Source organism: Branchiostoma floridae, chromosome 4 (assembly GCF_000003815.2).
Source record: "Branchiostoma floridae strain S238N-H82 chromosome 4, Bfl_VNyyK, whole genome shotgun sequence".
NCBI lineage: Eukaryota > Metazoa > Chordata > Leptocardii > Amphioxiformes > Branchiostomatidae > Branchiostoma > Branchiostoma floridae.
The window spans coordinates 33,071,275-33,092,786 of record NC_049982.1 but is presented as its reverse complement, the minus strand read 5'-3'; the positions used below and the strand labels follow the sequence as shown (position 1 = coordinate 33,092,786).

Genomic DNA, 21,512 nt, shown 5'->3' with positions numbered 1-21,512 from the left:
AATTCTAGAACTGATTGATGCCGAATGATGGTTGTTTTGTTCTACAGCGAATTGTTTCATTGGATGTAAAGTCTTGCCAGTGGACACCTTTCATCCTTCTCAAGCACTGGGTAATCAAGTACATCTTTTATGAGGTCTTTGAAATGTAAAAAGACCTTATCAAAGACAAATTGATGATTTACCATCACTGTGTTCCTTCCAGTGCAGCAGAATTTGCATACATTTGCAAAGGCTGTTATGTTGATAGATCCCTTATTAGGCATAAAACAAATATGACACAATGTCTTTACAACCCGTTTGAAATAAAAAAAAACAAAGATTGAAAGAGAGATTATTAAAAATCAGTGTTACAGTGTTTATCAGAAGCTGGTAGCTTACTTAATGATCAACTTTTTTTTAGTTATGAAATTACTGATTGTGTTGGCCTAGTTTAGCCAAGAAGGTGGAGAGGACAAGATTTCCTGTGAGAAACTGTGGTGAAACTAAGAAGATGGATCCTTCAATGAACGGAGAAGGGGAGAACTGGTGGTGCCAGCCCCAAAAGTCCAGTCCATACATGCCAGAGTGTATTGCTTCATCATCCTTGCCCCATCATCATCATCAACATTGAACCAGAACCATTACACTGGTGAGTCAGATCTCAGGAAGCCTACATCAGAGGGGGTGAGGGATGCAGGCACCCCCAAACTGGGCCTGACAGACTCCCAGCTCCTGTGGCTAAAGGACACAATGAGCTCACCACCTGCTGCATCTCTCAACATTCACAATCCAGCAGCTGCAGAGACAGATGCTCCACCTGCCCACATGAAGGGGATGCTGGCAGCAAGGGAGCACATTTTACAGCAGCTAGGTGGGTACAACAATGTGCTGATAGGCATACTGCATGAATCATGAGTTATGGCATAGAGAATTCCATCTGCCAGCAACTTCAAGTGACAAATATTGCAAGCATGAAAAGGATGTTAAAATGTCATACATACATGATATAGCAGAACTCAGTTGTTGCCTATTAATACTGATATCAGGATGTGTATATGTATTTCTGTGTTTGCAATAGCCAAACTGTAATATTTTCTTTCATTTGCAAGTCTAGGTATTGGAAGAGGAAGCTTGAAAAAACCTTCAGTTTCCATTCCTGGTGGTCCTGTGGCCCCCACAACACATCCTGTACAGGCCTGGCAGTCTCATGTACCTGTACAGGCCTGGCAGTCTCATTTGAATGGACAGGCCTGGAATGGACAGGCCTGGCAGTCCCATGTGCCTGAACAGGCTAGACAGTCTCATGTACCTGTACAAGCCTGGCAGTCTCATGTACCGGCACAGGTCCGACAGTCTCATGTGAGTGGACAGGCCTCTCATGCACCTGAACACACAAGTGTCCCCACACTGGCTGACTGGGATGTAGAAAGTATCATCCTCATTACAAGCATCTAATTCTATGTAGTATCTGAATTGGTCAAGACATTTTCCTTCCTTCATGCAACGTACATACATGATACCGTATTGCCATCGTCAAACAATAAGACAGTTATTACTGTGTCCCTATGTATGTCAAGCCTGGGCCAACTTTATCATGTTGTAACTTTTGTAAACTATGCTTGTGTTCTATATTGCGATTATGTCACCGTGATGCAGTGGTAGGCAAAAAGCAGGTGTTTTACAAAATATTGATTTACATATTAACCAGTAATTTAACCTGCTACTTTGGATATGAATTTTTGATCCAATCTACTGACATCCTGGTAGGCAGCAGCCGTGGAATACCCTGGATATAAACAACAGCGATTGCTCGTATTGCTTGAGAGTGCTTAAACCCAAGTTGTGTTTTCTACAGCAATATCTATGCAGCATATGTGGAGGGCATGTATGGTGGGCTTGCAGCAGCAGGTGGCTATGCATATCCACTCAATGATACACCACCAAAACCCCGTCATGGCTCCAAAGATAGAGGCAATAAGCTTGCACAGACCCCACCAGAGCAAAACAATGGACTGACGAAGGACAATTCGAAAACTCCGGAAAAAATGCAACAAGATAGACTGGGTGTCAAGATACTGGGAATGGAATCATACCAGACTTATGTTGAAAAGAAAGTTGAGGAGGAACCAAAGAAAGTGAAGAAGATCCCATGGAAAGAGATTAAAAGCAATGCAGACCATGTGCCCAAATCTGCAGCTAGCCCAGTCAGCAGAAGAGACACAAGGGAGGAACAACATGGCTTCAAACAAGATGGAACTAGCCAGGGGGGTAAGTGTGTATCCAAGGAGATAGCAGGGAACAGAGGGAGACAAAGCTTAGACATGAATAGACAAGGCAGCAGACAATGGAGACAGACTCCTTCCAAAGGAACCCTTACTGGTGCTGAAAATGGGCCGGCAGAGCAGGCCCAGCTTGGTCCACACAAAGACAATGTGTCCAGTAAACCTGGTAGTAGGAGAAATAGCATGTCTGAAGTCCGAGCAGCGCAGGCTAGCCCTGAGGTGGTCAAGGCTGAGTATGATTGGCGGAGGTTCCAGCTCGAGCGCAAGTTTAAAAAGGTAGGAAAGAAGAAGAAAATCATGGTTCAAAATACATGAATGACAAGTCAATTGTCAACTGTACTGTCAAATAAGTATGTGCCTAGAAAAAAGAAATGTGCTGGTACGTTAAGTTTACGTTCATTTGGGAGCTGAAAGGAAGTGAAAATTTGTGAATGTGAGGTGTGGCCAATTTTTTTTTTTCATTGGGAAAACTAGGAGCGCTGATTTCAAGAAAAAAACATATAGAATTAGTATTGCCATATCATCTTTATTTATTTATTGCACTTTCCATATAAAATGGACAAAACAGGTGACATGCCACCTCTGCAAGTTGTCTCCAGAAACAAACAAAATACACATTCAAGTAAATGATAAGAATCAAAATGGTATATACAGTGATAATCGGAAACAAAATATAACTTATATACAAAATGCACAATGAATAAATACAAAATGAAACGACTTGTTGCAAAGCACGTCAAACAGGAGCAGAACGAGGTCCAGGTACATGGGGTGTCTGTATCGTAGTGGTGTGTGAATCCGTTGTGTAGGTGTTTTAACAACTGTCGTTTGTAGGTAGATATGTGTGAGGACTGAGAGACATAGCGGCCCATGGCTCTAAGGTTTCCATCTAGCCCATTCCAAATACTAATGAGTCTTGGGATGTATGAGGTTGCAAACTGTTGAGTTTTAGTTCTAAAAGGTGTTGCCATGTTGGCCCTAAAGCTTCTAGTGCCTCTAGATGAGAAAGAAACATATTTAACTATGTTGAACTTGTCTTGTTGGACAATTTGCAACAGTGGTCTTATTGCTAGTGAGATTTTGACTGAGAAGAGGAAATATGATCAGATGTTTGCTTTATCTTATAAGGTATTGGATGCACAGAAGGAGAGAGAAGAACAAGTGGCTGCTAAGGACCTTTGGACCATTATGAAGTCAGGTACTGTCTACATAACGATAGCATTCTACAGTTACTGTATTCATACATCCAAGTACCATCACAAACAAATGACGTTGATACCTCAGGGCTCGAAATACTGGGTGTATGTGCACCCAGGTGCACCCAAAATTGGAACTGCGCACCCAATTTTTTTCACAGAGTGCACCCAAATATTTTCTTAGGTTTATGTATGGAAAGATATCAAGTATACTAGTATATAGGGCTGGGTACCGGTACAGAAAATTCAGGTCCAGGTCCGGTTCAGGTCCAAAGGATCAGGTCCAGGTCCGGACCTGAACCTGAACCTGATGCAGTATGACTCATACCAATGGTCCATTTCACTACAAAGAAATCTGTTTGGTGGAGTATTAGACCTGCACTGGCGTTTTAAAATCCTACAACGCTAACTGCACCTGTGCGATTGGCTGTAAAACTTGGTAGAAATTACTATAAACTCTACTCTACTTCACTCTTGTTATTTTCTTCCACCTGCAAGCGTCAAAACGTGTGAATGCCTGATAAAATAATCTGTTAATTTTCTAATCGGTCCAACATCTGGTACAACTAATTTTTTCAGGTCCAGTTTTTCTGGACCGGTCCAATAAGAAAAAACGATTTTGTACCGGTACGCTGTATCGATACCCAACCCTACTAGTATACATTATATTCTTGACATCTAAGTGTTAGAAAGATAATAAAAATGTCATGTTACTTGTTTAAGAATTTGATAGCTTGTAACTAAGTTTTGTTATTAAAGCTGGGTGCACCAGTGCACCTAATTCCAAAAATGAATTTCGAGCCCTGTACCTTGATGAAGGTTAGACATCCAGGTAATAAGATACGCCAAAAAGCAGTTACTCAAGCAACTGGATTTTGGAATAGTAACTGCTTTTTAGCAAAGGGCATTGAAGTTGGCAATAGAGAGACGACAGAAATTTGAGTCCCTGGATATGATTAATATTGAGTTTGTTGTCTTGTAAGTGTAATTATGTTTCCAAAGGTAAACATTTTTTTTTCTTTGTAGCCAGGTTCCACCGGGTTCCAATGTTTCTTGTGAATTTAGCCAATCAAAACCCAGAAGTTTTCTTCTGAATTTAGCCAATGAAAACTCAGAATTGGAAATGGAGAAATTGGTTGGTTGGTTTTTGATTGTTGCAGATGGAGGCAGGCTGGCAGAGTTCCCCATGCCAGGTGCGGAGGTGGTGCTGGTAGACTTGTTGCTAACTCTTGCAGTAGAGAAGGACGACACCAGACTTGCCACAGTAAAACTGATCACAGTTTTCTGTAGTAAGTAACCATTTGTTCTCTACTTTGCAAAAGGACCAATTTTCTTTCTTGTTATCCAAACATAACACTTCCTTTATTCAAGTTAAAACTGGCTATTGCATTCTGGAATCTCAAAAGACAAGTCTGATACTAACAGGATTACACAGGACTTTCCCCATAACCTCCTTTTCTCTTTATTAGTACAAGACATTTCATATTGAGATTTCAATCATTTGACATGAAGCAATTTAGGTACATTAGCCATCACCTTGGACCCTCATTTTACATCCCTTCTTAAAGGCTTGTGCAGCCCAAAAAGATGCCTTTTTTAAACTGTAGGGTCTGAACTGGCATCACCAAGTTCCCAACTAATTTGAACTAGGAACTATGAAGCTGCTACTAGCACCCGTTGAGCTACAGGAACATCCCATCAGAAACAAATGATTCATTTGTAAAACATTGCAGCTTCCTTCCAAGTTCCAACAATAGCCTTGCAAACAAGTAAGTTGTAGCTAGTAATTAGATATCCAATGCATATGTGCATCATTTCTCTGTTGAGGAAGTAAAAAATGTCTGATTGCATTTTTCCTCAGACCTGTATCAAAAAAGCATGGATGTCCTGAGCAGTGTCTTGTTGGAGAAACAGGCATCCTACTGCAAGGTGAGGACTTTTACACAGGCAGAGACAATCTGGGCATTTGGAATTGACCTACATTTTGTAAACTGTATGATAATTTCTCATCAGTTGTGGCTTAACAACAAGTAAACAAACATTCATATTGTGCTTCTAAAACTGAAATTTGCCTCTTTTTAAGACTAGGCTGTATAGTGTGACTTACACAGTTTTAACTTAACCATGCTTCTTGCTTCAGGTGTCCGGGGCCACCAATGCCAAACGCCTGTATGAAGGTTACAGTAAGACCCTAGGCAATCTTTATCTTCAGGCAAGAAACAACTCATCAGGGTGAGGGTTGGTCATAGTAGATAGATCATCAACAGGGCTCAAAATACTTTTTTCTGCATACCAGCACTGGTGCAGGTGGCATTGAAAATTACCTGCACCAGACAAATTTTACCTGCACCACTCTGAATTTAGGAAGTATGGATCATACTGAAATTGTTCAGGATTCATTATATTACACTTAATAGGTGGTAACAGTCAATGCAGCTAATAACCATCCACATGGACCTACACCATAGGATATTTAGGTATAAAACCCAGTACATGGACCAGTGTAGGTTAGGTTCAGGTTAGTCACCAGAGATACCTGCACAGCTCCAATTTTAATGCACTAACCTGCATATGCAGGTGGTATTTTGAGCCCTGATCTACCATTCCATGCTCCACAAATGTCACTTTCTAACTTATTTTCTATACAGGCTTTACATTTGACGTCATCTGTGCCATGTTGGATGACAGCGTACGTCTGTTAACCACACGAAGATGCTACTGGCAGTACTGCTTAATTCAATTACCCACCAACATGGTCGTCGGAGGATTCAAATTATAATCAGTATGACGTCAATGAAAAGCCTGTATAGGTGACTGGAGTGCTGAATTTTCTTAGCTTCTTGGTGATGAAATTTACTGCTCTACTAATACATGTACAGCTTTTGAATATGTCCACAATTTCATACAGCTAAGGAACTGGACGATGTTTAAACTGAATGATATTTAGTAGAAAAACGGACCAAGGGAAAAAATTTTCGCTAGGGGGAAGGCCATGGAAAAAAGTTGGCATGGGGAGGGCCGCGAACCTTCAAACAAATATGTAGATGTCTAAGAATGGGCTCTGAACTTCTCAGAAAGTTCAGTTCAGTTCATTCTCAGAGAGGTGACACCATATATAGAAAGGATGTACTAGCCTCCAAGCTTATAGTATCGCATATGTATAAGCATATTACCATCAGCTCTGAGCTGTTTTTTTTTTTGCTAGGGTTGACTAAGACATTTGGAAAGATCTGCTTTGAGATGAAATCTTGTCAACATAGGACACAAAGCACGCTTTTGGATGGAAGATTTTCTTGCCATCTTGAGTATTTTGCAAGAGTTGATAGGAGGAGGAGGGCCAAGGAAAATTTTGTCCTCATAAGGGAAGTGCCATGGACATTTTTTTGACCAGGAGAAGGGCCATGGAAACATTTTAACCCAACCTTCTGATGACTGGCCCTCACCCCACTGAATATTGTGCAGTCCCTAACTCTGACAAAGGGTGTATAAGTACTCATTGTGTGCTATACTGTCATGATTACAGGCAAGAGTTCCAAGACTGTGTCTGTGGCATGATGTTGAAGGCCCTGGAGAAGTGGCTCCATATCAACACCCAGGTAGGAAAATTCTTTCATCTATAACAAAGAGTTGACTCCAGTTTTCCCCAGAAGTTCACCAAGAGTTGATGGGTTGTTTGAAAGTCTCGTTCAACATTACTTTTAAGATTGACAGGAAAATATAGGTACTTAGTATTTTAGTGCTAATATCATATCCTACTCTCTTCTCTAGTATTACTATCTAGTATCACACCTTTTTTGGAGGTTCTCAGAAATCTCTGGACCAGCGTTTTAGCCAGCCTGAAATCATTTTCCTTCCTTTCAATTTTGAATCCTATCTAGCACCTAAGGCTTGATCTTCCCAGGGGGGGGGGGGGGGGGCTTGAGACCTGCTCCCCTGGAAAATTTTGAAATCTAGACCCTCTGAAATGCTATTTTTGAGATGTAAATTTTGCTGGTAGACTAAGCTGTTCAACAGTATCTGTTTTGGTGACAAAAGTACACAATATCTTTACATCAGCATTTTTGTCAGCAACAGTGGACGGAATGGGCAAATTTTTTTTTAATCCCCAGCAGCAAAATTCCGTCAAAGGACGGAAGGACGGGTGCTGGCTACAACCCTCTCTGGACCCACATTTGGAGTCACTATGTTACCTGACAATATGCACATGTTATATAACATAATCCAGATTGTTGTTGCGTAAGGTGAAGTGGTTAATGGTAACCTCAGACACTTTCCCGACAGCTAGTAGTGCACTGAGACTTAACCACAGCTCCTGTATTTGGCCATGCACACGATGTCATCCCTACTCTTCTTCATAAGTGTGTTGAGTTCTTACAACATGCACCATGACTGTGGTGCTATCTTCCATGGCAGGTTGAGGAAGTGGTGGAGGTGTGCACCAACTGTCTGTGTTCTCTGCTGAGAGTGGTGGGATCAGAGCTGGACTCCACTGGCAGGTCAGTTGGGGTATACTTCGTGCAGAAATATTTCAGACAGACTGCTTGGTCACAAAATCTCAACCACTTAGGATATCCAGCTTGTACTCTTCTGTACAAACCTGGTGTGTTCTGCTATGGGGCACCATACTGGGAATATATTACAAACAAACAAAGGCCAACGAAAATCATTGTTGTGTTGCCAGTTCAAAACCTTCATCTGTTAGCATAGGGTCAAATACAGAAGTCTGCAAGGAAATTTGCAAGACTGCTTGAGATTCTATTTTGAATTTCATTGCTCAGATCAAAAATTGTATCTTTACCAGTACAACTGCTCTGGTCGACAGGTTTTTGCTCATACTAGGGTCAGTTGGATAAACGCAACATTTTTCCTAGGTCTAAGGTTAAACTGCAATGAGAAATCTATCATCACAATGAAATGGTGCAGTCCAAAGCGTTCGTATGATAAAAAAATTGCAATCCTGATCAGAAAATAGTGTTTTTATATCATACGGTTCATTTTGGAATAGCTATGGTTAGCCTGCTCACATTAACAATGTAGAAAGCCTAGACAATTCCCTTGGAAATGTCACTCGTATTGTCACTAGCAGTTATTGAATTTGGTGATCAGCCCTATCATTGAATATTAATTCCAGAGTAGTATTTTGGCTCTAACTTCTTGGGCCATGTTCATGAGATTGTATGGATGGCATCCTCTTGAAGCCCCATTAAGCTAGGGGCACAACCCGCCGTACTTGCAAGTGCGTACTGTCTACGTGCCAAAACGTGGGCAATCTTTTGGTATCCGTAAGTGGTAAGTACCGTTTCCGTACGAACACGTGGCGAATCCCACGGATTTGGGAGCACGCAGACGCGCCGTAGAAATTTAATTGCATGCAGAACTTTCTCTGCGTTCGGGCTGTGGATTCACCCTCCGTACGTGCCAGTACGGGCGACGCACCTGCCCTGTACAGCCTGAACATTTTCAGGAATACGTGGCGGACGTGGCCTCCACAAAAAACGTACGGACAAATTGCACGTACGGCGGGTTGTGCCCCAGGCTTAACTGATGCAAGCTTGCAGAAAGAAAGATGTTTGGAAGGTTGAACATATAACTGAATGCACAGAACATGGTAGACTGTATATCATATTCTTCATTTCCGTTCTGCACATCTTCTTTTTGACTTAGGAATCCAAATTAACTTTGATAGTCAACAACATTAGTATCTGTTTTCAGATATTATTTTTGTGCAATTAATGGCACATATTTGCTCCTTTTTCAGCTGCTTTGTATGGCTTATACTAACAGTATGGTGGGAAAATCTTTTTTTTTTTTAATTTTGAAATGGACGTATGCATGCAGATACATATAATGGTATATACATGGCCTCAGGGGATATATGAAATGCATTTCATGGATGACAACTAACCATGATGTGTAAACCTAGGGAACTGATGCAGCTGCACTTTGGCACCATCAACAACAAGATCCTTGATGAGACTCTTCCCAGGTCAGTACTGGTACTACACTCATCAAGCTTTGCCTAGTTCTGTTTGAATTGCTTCCAAACAAAATGTTCACAGAGAAATGTGTCTCAATTTATGTATGAGGTACGAAACGCCAAAATTGGCAAAAAGGAGTTATTCAAGTAACTGGATATGATTTTTGAAACAGCCAGACGTTTCAGATAGCATCCACTATCTTTCGTCAGTGACACAGCATCTTGTTGAACAGCATGTTTTATAACCTATCTATCAGTTGACTGTATCAACTTTACCAAATAATATATATAGAGCCATGCACATGTGGATGCATCCTCTTATGCAGGGACATCCAACAGCGAAACCCTGCTTTCTCAACCGTCACCCTTAGTTCCTGACCGCCCTGCTTATAAATATGAATGAGGTTACCCATATATATGCAAGCCCTTTTGAAAACTGAAAGGCCTATTCTCTGATTGGCTGACAGCTGGTTTGGAGAGGACGGCCACAGGAACTAAGAGTGATAGTTGAAAAAGCAGGGTACATCCAGACAGACGGTTTTGTCGTTGGATGTCCCTGCATGGGAGGATGGTGTGGATGAAGGGTGACTTGACTGCATGTTTGTGTTGATCAGGGTGGTTCGGAGCAGCCTGCTAGAACTTGCTCTGCTGCGTGCCAGTGGCTGGGTCGAGCAGAGTTCATCTCAGGAAAATGGCAGCCAGGACGACTCAGAGGGCTCAGTTGTAGAAGAAGGTAGCAAAATTTCTTGTTCACCTGAGTAAGGAATATGGCAGGGTTGTAGCCAGCCTGAAATAATTTTCCGTCCCCTCGATATTGCATCGTTTTGAGCGCCGAAGGTGCGAGATGTCACAGGTGCGACGTTCCTAGGGGGGTCGGGACACATGCATGAAAACTTTGAAATCCAGACCCGTTGAAAAGCTATTTCCTGCATTTTTAGTTGTAAATATGCGTAGAATAAGCTGTTTATTGGCATCTGTTTTGGTGCAAAATTACACAAGGGATACAAGGGTTTTTATATACCTTTGCATCTTGATTTTTGTCTGTGACAGACGACAGAATGGGCAAAGTTTTTTTTTGTCCCCAGCTGCAAAATTCCGTCAAAGTACGGGAGGACGGGTGCTGGCTACAACGCTGAGACTGAAAGTAGTTTCAGTTTCCAAAGAAATGAAGAATTGTTGTATTTCCCAGCTGAGGCAGTGCTGAGAAGTAACACCACAGGAGAAAACAGGACGGAGACTGACAGCAAACAGCCTCCTACAACAGCAAATGGAGACATCTCCAAAGCCAGCTCACCTCAGGATGAAGAGAAGGACCATTACAAGGCAGTGCGAGCAATGCTGACAGATCTGAGCCTGGAAGAGTTCCTCCCCAAGTTCCAGGAGAATGGCATCAGAGTGAGTTGTCATTGCTTCTGCTTGTATAGATGGTACTAGCACTTTCATCAGTACATAAAGGCTACCATTAAATACCAGGACAGTTTACAGAGTTTGTTATTTCAATCAAACATTATGTACATTGGGGAGGTTTACTGCTCTAAGCCTCTTACTCTTGTGTGATTGCCCCTGTTGATACCTGTACCCTCTTGTACCTCCAGGATACAACTTTGCAGGCTAACAGGAGCGAACTGAAAACAGTTCTAAAGGAGAGTGGATTTATGCCTGGCACCATACTGGAAGTCATGTTGTACCTCGACACTCATGGTTGGTAGTCCTGCAGCCAGCCTTCTTGGACTTGTTGCGAACAAGCTTGTAGTAAATAAGCTCTCCAGAAAGGACCAGATGGAGTAATGCATGTTTATCTTTGTCTGAAGTTGCAAGTTTTTCATATTTAGAACCCTTGACTAGGAAGTCTAAAGCCCCTGTCACACATACATGTGGCCAATCATGTCCTTCCGTCCTTCTCCAGACCATGGTTGGGAGGTGGTCGTGAGCAAGACCAATTATGTTGGGAGTTGATTGACGAGGTTGTCTTCAAAAGTCATTTGCATCAGACGACTATGAATTATGAAAAATCAAAGTTGGAAACATCATCTTTTGTTTGTATGTGAAAAGAGAATCTAGAGTAGGATGGATTCCAGGCCAGTGTCGAGTTTGGCTGAGGAGTGGTAAGGAAGGTCATCAATGTGTGACAGGGACTTTACTTTTGCTCATGTATTTTATGCCAAGCTTCAGTTTCTCTCAGATTATTAAACATTTTTTACTACTTTATGGTGCGCTTGTATGCTTTATGCTTTCCTGCAACTATCATTCTTGGGTTCCTTTGACCCTCCTCCTTGACTCCTTTAAGTGTTTGTGAGTTTGCATGACAAGAAAGTCGATAATGATTTTTCGAAAATACCTTTCAACTGTTCCTATTGTACTGAAGCCTGACTTCTTATGTTGTTTAAAGGTGTTGGTGCTAATACTGGTCAACACACAGTCACAACGTCATGTAAGAGTTACAACAACAAAGAACAATTACATAGCAAACCCACCATCGCAAGCCTGATGATAGCAGCTCAGCAAAGTATGTGCATTGCAAAGCCCAGCAGATCAATACTGGAAAGAATGGAATGTATAGAAACTTCAGAATCACATTTATATGCTTTGAAAGTAAGGCCCAGCAGTAATAATGACGTGACAAGGAGCAGCAAGTTTGAGGAACAACCTTATACTGAAGGGAAACCCGAACAAAGCCAAACTTCCATACAAGACAGAAAAGCAGCAAAGTACAACAGAAACATGGAACAGTTTCAGCATATCCTTCCCAACATCAAGGATGATGGCAAATATGCATCCAAAACCCAACACCTCCCATGTCCGAGGTCCTTGCCTCTACCACCTCCGACATTCTTTCACTGTGAGCCCAGAGATGAAGCAGCAGAGAATCTGGAAACATCTGGCTGTAGAGAAGAGCAGACAAACATCCAGGCTAACTGGCTGTCATGACACAGCTAGCCTGGGTACCATCTGGAAAGTAGTTCGCTCCGGCAGTAATTATAGTACAGTTGCTTCTTGCTCTGACATTTATCATAAACTATATACAGTCGCTTTTGTGCTATTCCGTCTGGAATCATTGGCCACGATAACGTCTGGAATCGTCCAAATTTTTGTACGAGGGTGCTGATTGGTCCCTACACATGAGCGTATTAGGAATGGGTTCAAGCGCTCGTTCGAACAGGCATTCCAACACCTGAAAAGCCCTCCATCTGCTCGTGGGAGGGACTGTTGTCATCGAACGAGTGCTCTAGAACCTATTCCTTAATTAACCGACGTTAGCACGAAACGGTTTTAATGTGCAGGTCTCCAGACAGGTACCAGGAGCAAACTACTACCCGGATGGTACCAGGTTATCTTACAGCAACACTTGGTCCAAAGAAAGAAAATGGTTAGTATGAATGGACCTGTTCCTCCTGACCATCACAAGTTGTGAATGAAGTGTTGGGAGGATGTGATCTGGAATTGTAGAGAAGAGGTTTCCAGATCAGCTGTTACAATACGATGCAGATTCCAACAGGATCCTTCATAGCCTGGTATCCAATCGTATTATAGCTCCATATTTGCAGAGAGGACAGAAGAGACTTGGGAGCTATAATATGGCTGGATACCGGGCTAGATCCTTGGACCAGAAACAGGAGAATCTGAAGCTATCAAAGAAACTATGGACTCAATAAAAAGTACAGTAAGTAGAGTTAGTAGAAGACTGAATCCTTTTTGATGCGCGTGGGGCTAATGGGTACTTATAATGGTATATTGTGAAGTAGTATGCATTTATTACTTTGCAAAATTAATATTGATATGCCCTTCTGGAGTAGAATACCCCTTTAACTGCAATAGTGAAGCATATTTTTACCACCGCATGGGTTTTGCCCTGAAGAAGATAACAGATCGTCATTGATATGTCCACTTAAAAAACGTGGTTGTGAATCATCATCATCGGTCGACGTGATCAAACATGTTCGCACATGTTTACACACGACGGGGTTATACCGCCCCTTACGGGTCGACATACCCTTTCGTATGGCTAATTACAAGACGGGGATGCGCCAGGTCTCCCGTCCGGGTGAGTGATGTAATTCACCATGTGGCTGATACGAGACAGAGGTTCGCCAGGCCTCCATCCGGGTGATCACCAAGGATTTGCACCAACGCACACCGCACCATCGCACGTGTGGGTTGGTTGTGAATAAAGCACTTTGTTATACCAGATCATACTAGTATTATCCCCGGCACTATTGGTAATGTGGTTACTAACTTGTAGTGCAATTGGTAAGGTGTTTGACCCAGACCCCAAAGGTAACTGGTTCGAAACCGCTGATTTGTCCTGATGTTGTGCCCTTGGGGATGGCACTTAACACGACTTTACCCACTTCACTCAGGTGAAAATGTAAACCTAGCTTCAGTTAGAGCCATCCCTCGGATAGGACGTTAAATGGAGTGCTGTGTTTGAGACAAGTCGAGCCTGTTGAATTAAGAGCCCACAAGACTTCTCAAAAAGAGCAGGGGTCCTTCCCGGTGTGAGTGGTTCAAAACCTGCAGTCCCATGGCTGCACCTGGGGAAATGACTGTCGTATTGAGGTCACTGAGTGTTGCTGAATGGCAGCTCGCTCCAGACACTTGTGATTTATCCCCACCTATTGTAAGCTCCTTGCAGTTCAGCCCCTGGCTGCGAAGAGAGAGTAGTCTGCCCACAATAAATAAAGATATCGTTCTTACACCAAAGATAGGTGTCGAGTGTACAGACAAGATGTTTATATGTCTGAATGTATGAGAAAACCTGGTATGTATGAGACCAAAATTAGCACTGACAGGCATTGGAGCAGAAAGCTTGTATTCATAACCCAAGCTTGATTGCTCATCTGTCACAGGGTGAAGGGAAGGTACAGCAAATGTAGGGAAGGTAGAATATCCGGGGCTGATACGTTTCGGGGAAGACGCTGAATCACAGGAACATCTGATTATAGAAATGGGCTAGAACGTTAGAATATATGGAGGAAGTGGATTGACTTTCATTCTTAAAAGTCATTTCATAATAAAGACTGGGTGCTTTAATGGAAAGTGTTCCAGTCATTTGCTATTTATAGTAAATGACAGCATAAGGCCATGGAAGCTTTTGAAATCACTCAGCTTCCTGTTGTGTTACTCCAGCCAGTAGGTACCCCTCAGAGTAATGGGGCTGTTGTAACGTGGGCACGGACCCCCATTTCGTATGCCCTCTGCAAGGAGACCTTCCCCAGATACAAACCGGGTTTTCTCAGCCAATTTGAAGCAGGGGCTGTATTGTGAAGCTTCTACTTACTGAGCTGTAGGGACAACCGTAAGTGTAGAAAGTGGAATTTTAGTCATCAGTGCATGTTAGTTACATATACCGCTGTTTAATCAAGTTGTCACATAAAGTAAAACAAAGCACCATCCAACATGTAACGTTACAGGTGCTGTTTGTTGGCGTTTTTTTTCTTCAATATGATACCTTTTGTACGGCGGCTCCCTCGTTTTAGAAAACGTCTACGAACATCTTGCATTTGTCCCCAAATGTTGGTTTTCTTGTCTCGAACATCTGACCACACGACCTGCCCAATCATGTGTGTATTAGTAATTGGATGCCCTAGTTCTGTCAAATTAGATATCTCATAAAGTATCCGGTGTTTTCTGCCATGGGTTTGACAGCGCAAAAAAAGAATAAATATTTTTTTTTGTAATTTGCCTGGTATTGACGTGACTTGGGCATTCTCTAAATCTACATTTAATATGAGAGCACTTATATTCTTATATTCATGACACACATGAAATGGGAAATCGGTTTACATGGAATAAGTAGCACACAGTGTTCCTTCCAAATGTCCTTGGTAATAGCAGATGGTTGAAGCATTTAGTACTATGGTATCAAATCTCTTATTGGTTTCTATCTCATCATCTCGACTTTATACTTAGTAGTAAAGATGGTGGGCAATGGATACGCTCTGCAAGTATGATGGCGCAATGAAGCTTGCACTTCTATTCTTATCACTCCCTTCAGTTTTACCGGTATTTTGACTTTTTTATTAATAATGAGGTGCGATGATTGAAAAGCTGCCGTGTCGATAAAGTATTTCGGAGAAGTCCCTTCAAAACATGTACAGCATCCCAGAAACAAGAACCATGAAGGAAGATGGCGCTCGCTTCTCCACCCCCGTACGAGTGAACCGCCCCTTGTGCTGAGCCAAGATGCTCCGTGGTTTTGGTCGGTTGCTTAGCAACAACATTAATAAAGGAGCAAATGGATGCTAGTTACATCCCCGTGGATACTATTGGCGTCGTTAGCATATTATTATGTTTTTAGGATAACCAATGCAAGGAGGTTTTAAAAAACCTTGGAAAAGTCACAAATCTTTATCGACTAGTAATTCAATACTCCAACACTGTGAAAGTTCTCATCTCTCTTTTGAATAATGACGGTAAGGATTTTTAGGTTTATCATTCTTCTCATTTTCATCTGGACCATATTTTATGGACAATATTCAATCTTTTTATTCTCGTTGTCCCATTCCCCTTACCTTCTCTTATTTTGTGATTGATATTTTTGCTTTGTGTCATTTTGACCCAACGTCATCTTTTATTTTGAGGAGAAATAACGTGTAATTCGTTAGGACACGAGTAATTAGTTTCCCTTCCGTCCATTCTGCCTTCCATCCAGACCGACCTGCCACCCACGCGTAAGGGGGCGTCTTCTCTTGAAGTTCTGAACACGACAGCGTGAAAATCACCCACTTGTGACATGTGTACGCTATTTAAATGTTTACACCACTATGTACAGACTACACAAACGTGCAATTTTCCATAATTTATGATAAAATGTTAACATGGAATTTTGCCAAACGAAACGACTATATAACACCATATACAATACATGTACTTTTGCTTGAGATGACCGACATAAGTAGAATATATTATGCTGATTACATCTTGACTTGCATGATAAATGCGACAACAATTGACGGAAGAAATGTACTAATGGTCCAAGTTTTTCATGGAGGCATGAGGACTCAGAACGTTTTTGTTTAAGATTTCAGCCCAAGTGATCCTACAGATACTGTAGAACAATACACACGTAAGACTGAAATGTATCAGGTACTGGTATTTTTGATATCATATAGTATAGTATAGTATAGTATAGTGTAGTATAGTATAGTATAGTATAGTATAGTATAGTATAGTATTGTATAGTATTGTATAGTATAGTAATAATACAGACTCTACATTATACAAGCACACATACGTTGATAAACCATGCAAAGAAGAACAATGCTAACTACGCATTCTTCCACCAACTGTTAAAATGATTGTGAATCACAGGAAGTCTCCTTTGAATCTTATAACTCAGAGGGTCAGATATAAAAGATGATGGTCGACCCCAAAAAGGGATAGGGTCGGTAGCCTGGTATCCAGCCGTCGGTCGGGTAACTTTTTTCTAGGCCTTACTTTTGAGATCGGTCACTTCGGAATGTGTCGTAATACCTCCCTCACATTAGGCGCGATTCGATGGGACGACGAGTCTGCGAGCTATAAATTACGAGGAGGCATGACCCTAGCCCTGACGGGACTGGGGGAAATTCTGCCATTTTTTCGTCGGCATCAGGGTCATGCCTCCTCGTAATATAGAGCTCGCAGACTCGTCGTCCGATCGAATCGCGCCTAATCTGAGGGGGGTATAAGAAATACAGCCATAACACTGAAGGGTATACGATATTCACAAGGCAGTGTTCGTCACAGTTGAACCAAGCATGAACTACATTGCTGTAGTCATGTATCCAAATGCTTGTCAACTACCTAATGTGATGCAGTAGAAGCCAGTTAATTGCACAACGGATTAACACACACCTCTGTTAACTGCACGGAATCCTCAAATCCAAAAAACCGGTGCGGTCCAGCTAGATAACTTCGCATAATTGCACCATCCGGATAATTGCACGGAATTCACTGGCAAACACATGACTCGTTCGAAAGTTGATGAGCAACAAAGTGCGACGTGAAATGCTGCGGCAGTAATGTTGTATGTAAAAGGATGCACCTATATCTGTAAGAGGGTGCCGTGGACGTGTCTCCTTCTTTAACAATATAATTACTTCATCACACACACAAACGGGTCAACTCGAATCTTAAAAGGTGTAAGATGCCGAATGTGACGTTACAAAAACTCTACCGTTACTATTCGTTCTGCATGCTAAATACATCTCAATCTCATCATCTTCCTGACCTTTCGTGAACTGTTGAATATACAGCCAGTTGTCACCATGCGTTTGTATACGTACATAGCTCTCCTTGCCCAACGACTTTCGTCTGGATACCACAATGCAAGGCCCTTATGGAAAAGACAGGTAAGGTTTCAATCCTTTTTCTAGCAGATCAATTTGTAAAGGCTTCCTTCCTGACGCCGTTATCACCTTCCCTGTAGAGGGGAAAATGTTACGTTCTCTGTGCTCTGTGATTTTTTTGTTAATGTACATTCAACATCAGCCGTCTCCCTATAGCCCGCATTCCTTGAGTTTCTTGTCCAGTTGTTCATACCGTTCTGTAGGAGTGAGATCCCCGGACTCCAACATTTCTACACCCGGATTGTTGCGCTGCTCCCTTCCCGTCATCCGGCGATACAGACAGAACAGCATGGCTGCCAAGATGAGCATACCCACGACGACGCCGACGAAGTAAAGCATGAAGCGCGGAGGAGAGGAAGTTTCAACAATATAGGCTGCTGCTGTTGTGTTCGTCGATGCCATGATGAAAAAACCGCACCTCAGTTAGACCCTCAGTCCGCCGTACGCAATGTCGTTATAAAATAGGCGCAAAACGGTAGAATTACCATCACACTCACTTTTACCACTGGCTGGTGAGAATCCCTCCCTTCAGTGTCTTACTTTCCGTCCCTGAGGACAGCTTCTGTGGTATGTTAATGGTCCAGAAGGAGTTACCGTCTGGGAATCGTGACCAGGGCTTCCGTCTATTTCTGTTATAGACGCCGCCGTACTGTAGGTTGATAACGTCCCAAAGGGGAGGTTATAAAACGAAGAAATCTGAGACATCTATGGGGATGTTGTCGTGATCTCATCATATGCTAAAAAATAATTGTATTACTTGTTCACAATTAGCGTGTGTGTGTAGATAGAAAGACATATAGATAGTTATATATAAGCCATCAGTTTCTGATGCATAGCGACTAGGGTTGGGTTTCGGTAAAGAAAATTCAGGTATAGGTACGATCCAGGTCCAGAGGATCAGGTCCAGGTCCGGACCTGAAGCTGGACCTAATCATCTGTGAAAACTTGTGAATGGGCGATACTCAAACCAATGGTCCATATTGCTACAAAGGATTCTGTTTTGTGGAGTATCCGACTTCCATTGGCCAAAATCCTATCCGAGCCATGTAAACAACTGACTCTGTCTTAACCAAGTCTGACAGTAGAAGCTTGGTAAAAATGACTATCAACTATCCTCTACTTCGCTTTTTCTTGGACCTGTAAGCTCCAAAACACGTGCGCGCGCCTGCCGGTATAAACTGTTCATTTTTGAATCGGTCCAACATCCGGTCCGGTTTTTCTGGACCGCTCCCACAAGGAAAAATGGTTTTGTACCGGTACGCCGTACTGCAAACGCCTGCAAACGCCTCTCCCCAGAATTCTATCTGTCCTGGGTGCTGAATTTATCGATATTGGGCAGAATCTGGCTAGATGTGAAGAAACTTACAGTCGTCTGCGCCGCAGCCGACCGATGATAATGATGTGAATGCTGCACGTGTTTACTATAATTTCATGTACCGATTGTGATTATACCTTGTTGCCTTCAGCTCAGAAATCTACAAAAATGGACACAGCGATTTCATCATGTATGCAAAACACATAACCAGCGTCCTTGTACCGGACACAAGATTCTCATGCGTCAGTCTAAGGATTGGCCTCAGGGGCCTTTCCTTTCTGAGGGCCTAACTTTCATTATAATTACGCCACAACAGGTACAGTTTATGGATGACATCCGCTACAGACCGCAAAAATAATGACATAGGGCTGAACAAAATATTGGTAAAAGAAAATGGCTAAATTTTGCATGCGCAAATAGACTGCCATTAACATTGTAACAAGAACCGAAGCGACAAAACATGGTAACACAGCCATTCATTCATGTAGTCAAGATCTAGAAATGCACTGGTGTAGTAAAACTGACACTAGTGTGGTAAATTGGTACCACTTACCAAGATGGCAATTTTACTTCAGCATCAGTATTTTTCGCACAAAACCCTTTACTTCTAAATCTTGGCCCGTCCCTTTAGGCATAGAGGGGGTTCTGAATCCTTGACTATATTTCATTGCCTTCATTTCGAACTGTCTGACGGGGAAAATGTCCAGTCGCCGTATATTGACATGTCACCATAATGCCCAGATATTTCATACAGCTATGTTATTATGATATACAGGGTTATATAGATGATGTTATTGATATGTTTTGGTCTTATTCTTGCACATGTTACTGTTATACATCGTTCCGCTACCTATTCAACTAATCTGTACAATAATGATATCTAATGCACTATTTTAGCACATTTACATCATTTCATAAATTGAGCCGTTAAAAACGGCACAAAAACAAGCCGCACGAGGATTCCTGGTCAAGACCTAATTTGGGGGGGTTTCAATAATAACGAATATCCTCCTGCGACTTGTCTCTGGGCCGTTCAGATGATATAATAATGATGTAAATATGGGAATACAGTGCAGTAGATGTCAATATTATACAGATTGCCTTACCAAGAATATTTCTACTTTTAACGCTGTAATATTGCTTGGGTCGCCTTTAATACTAATCCACCCCTTCTTTCTACGGAACACCCATGACATAACAGTTTTACCATTCACAGTTTTATTTCACAAATAAATCTCAATCGATTTACATAGAGAGAGCTTATAATTTCTGTCAGTTCAAGTATCTCAACACACAGTGACAGAGGTCGATTTCTAAGACATATTGAACTTGTAAGAAAATGTACATTGACTGGCTGGGCCTGAACATATATTTCACAGAGTCGTATTCACACATACGTTTGTGTTCCTCACGTACCATCCCCTTGGCGGTTCGATCTCATCTTCTTCAAAATTCAAAATTCGATTCAGCATTTGCTGTCTAAAACTCTGCACAACCTATATGTAAATGTAGCTCAGCACAAGAACATTCATTTTTGTCCATCTTTTGTGGCTTAGATTAGCCATATATGTCTCCATATTGATACGCAACTCAATCAGCAAACCTCTTCTATCGACACTACAAATGTACCTTTTCCATACAAAAAACTGATCCCAAAAGCAGACTTTTGGAAATACATTCAGACGCAACACTTTTCATAGGAAGCAAAAAAGGACACGCCATTTTTGATCTGTAGAGCAAATAAAGACACGTAACGGTACTCGACAGTGCTTAAAAAGACTTACAACATCGATACAACTAGCTCTTGAAAAATCAGAGCACGTATCCAGTTGAGAAAATGGCGGACCGGTTCGCTGCATACGCACTATTCCCCATACCCATCCAATAAAGCTTCCGCTAGATTTCTTCAGTCTTCATGTACAGTATATAATATATTGGCAAACTGATATAAGAAAGGACGGGTCCGTGGTGTTGACCGTTTTTGCCTACTGTCCGTTGATATCTCCTTTTGGCTCATGTTCTTAATTCCTCGCAAGTGATGCTCTTCTTCCAGCCGCCTGCCTTCCTACAGACCTACAGCCTTCAGTTTGTACTCCAGCCGGAGCATCTGCACCTCGGGGTCCTTCCCCTTTGGATCCATGGCCTCCAGGTCAGCCAGGAGTTTGTCGTCCTTGTCCTCCGTGCTGTCCACCAGGCAAAAAATGGTGATGAGGATGACGAGGATGAGTAGCAGACATCCCACGGACACCACGGCCACTCCGTACGGAGGATCGGGCGCCAGCGGTGCTGCAGTGGCGTTGACGGCTTCCATGGTTCGTAGGTACCGCAGAGAGCTGAGGAGATGTTTGTGCGTGGATGAATCTCGACCGTGGGCTGTGTGAACCAAGCGCTTCTTTGTTTGAGGCACAGCGAATCGTAGCACCTGCTGATGAT

General features: G+C 42.2%; 2 protein-coding genes across 2 annotated transcripts; both read left to right on the top strand.

Moving 5' to 3' along the window:
* Positions 1 to 486: 486 nt before the first annotated feature.
* On the top strand, positions 487 to 2,114 carry LOC118415027. Its single transcript, XM_035819399.1, has 3 exons — positions 487 to 850; positions 1,094 to 1,200; positions 1,243 to 2,114. Exons 1-3 carry the CDS (start codon positions 730 to 732, stop codon positions 1,432 to 1,434), a joined length of 420 nt encoding a protein of 139 aa, XP_035675292.1. The 5' UTR covers positions 487 to 729; the 3' UTR covers positions 1,435 to 2,114.
* On the top strand, positions 1,830 to 13,104 carry LOC118415026. Its single transcript, XM_035819398.1, has 12 exons — positions 1,830 to 2,537; positions 3,390 to 3,459; positions 4,618 to 4,746; positions 5,319 to 5,386; positions 5,598 to 5,689; positions 6,981 to 7,053; positions 7,871 to 7,953; positions 9,381 to 9,443; positions 10,049 to 10,167; positions 10,624 to 10,829; positions 11,030 to 11,135; positions 11,824 to 13,104. Exons 1-12 carry the CDS (start codon positions 1,863 to 1,865, stop codon positions 12,360 to 12,362), a joined length of 2,223 nt encoding a protein of 740 aa, XP_035675291.1. The 5' UTR covers positions 1,830 to 1,862; the 3' UTR covers positions 12,363 to 13,104.
* Positions 13,105 to 21,512: the final 8,408 nt, after the last annotated feature.

What these genes read in the sequence shown, in the direction of transcription:
- LOC118415027 (XM_035819399.1), top strand. Translation starts at nt 730, where the DNA reads ATGAGCTCACCACCTGCTGCATCTCTCAACATTCACAATCCAGCAGCT. An exon ending in GCACATTTTACAGCAGCTAG is followed by an intron (nt 851 to 1,093) that starts GTGGGTACAACA and finishes TTGCAAGTCTAG; the next exon opens with GTATTGGAAGAGGAAGCTTG. An exon ending in AGTCTCATGTACCTGTACAG is followed by an intron (nt 1,201 to 1,242) that starts GCCTGGCAGTCT and finishes TGGAATGGACAG; the next exon opens with GCCTGGCAGTCCCATGTGCC.
- LOC118415026 (XM_035819398.1), top strand. Translation starts at nt 1,863, where the DNA reads ATGTATGGTGGGCTTGCAGCAGCAGGTGGCTATGCATATCCACTCAAT. An exon ending in ACTGATCACAGTTTTCTGTA is followed by an intron (nt 4,747 to 5,318) that starts GTAAGTAACCAT and finishes ATTTTTCCTCAG; the next exon opens with ACCTGTATCAAAAAAGCATG. An exon ending in GAGCTGGACTCCACTGGCAG is followed by an intron (nt 7,954 to 9,380) that starts GTCAGTTGGGGT and finishes GTGTAAACCTAG; the next exon opens with GGAACTGATGCAGCTGCACT.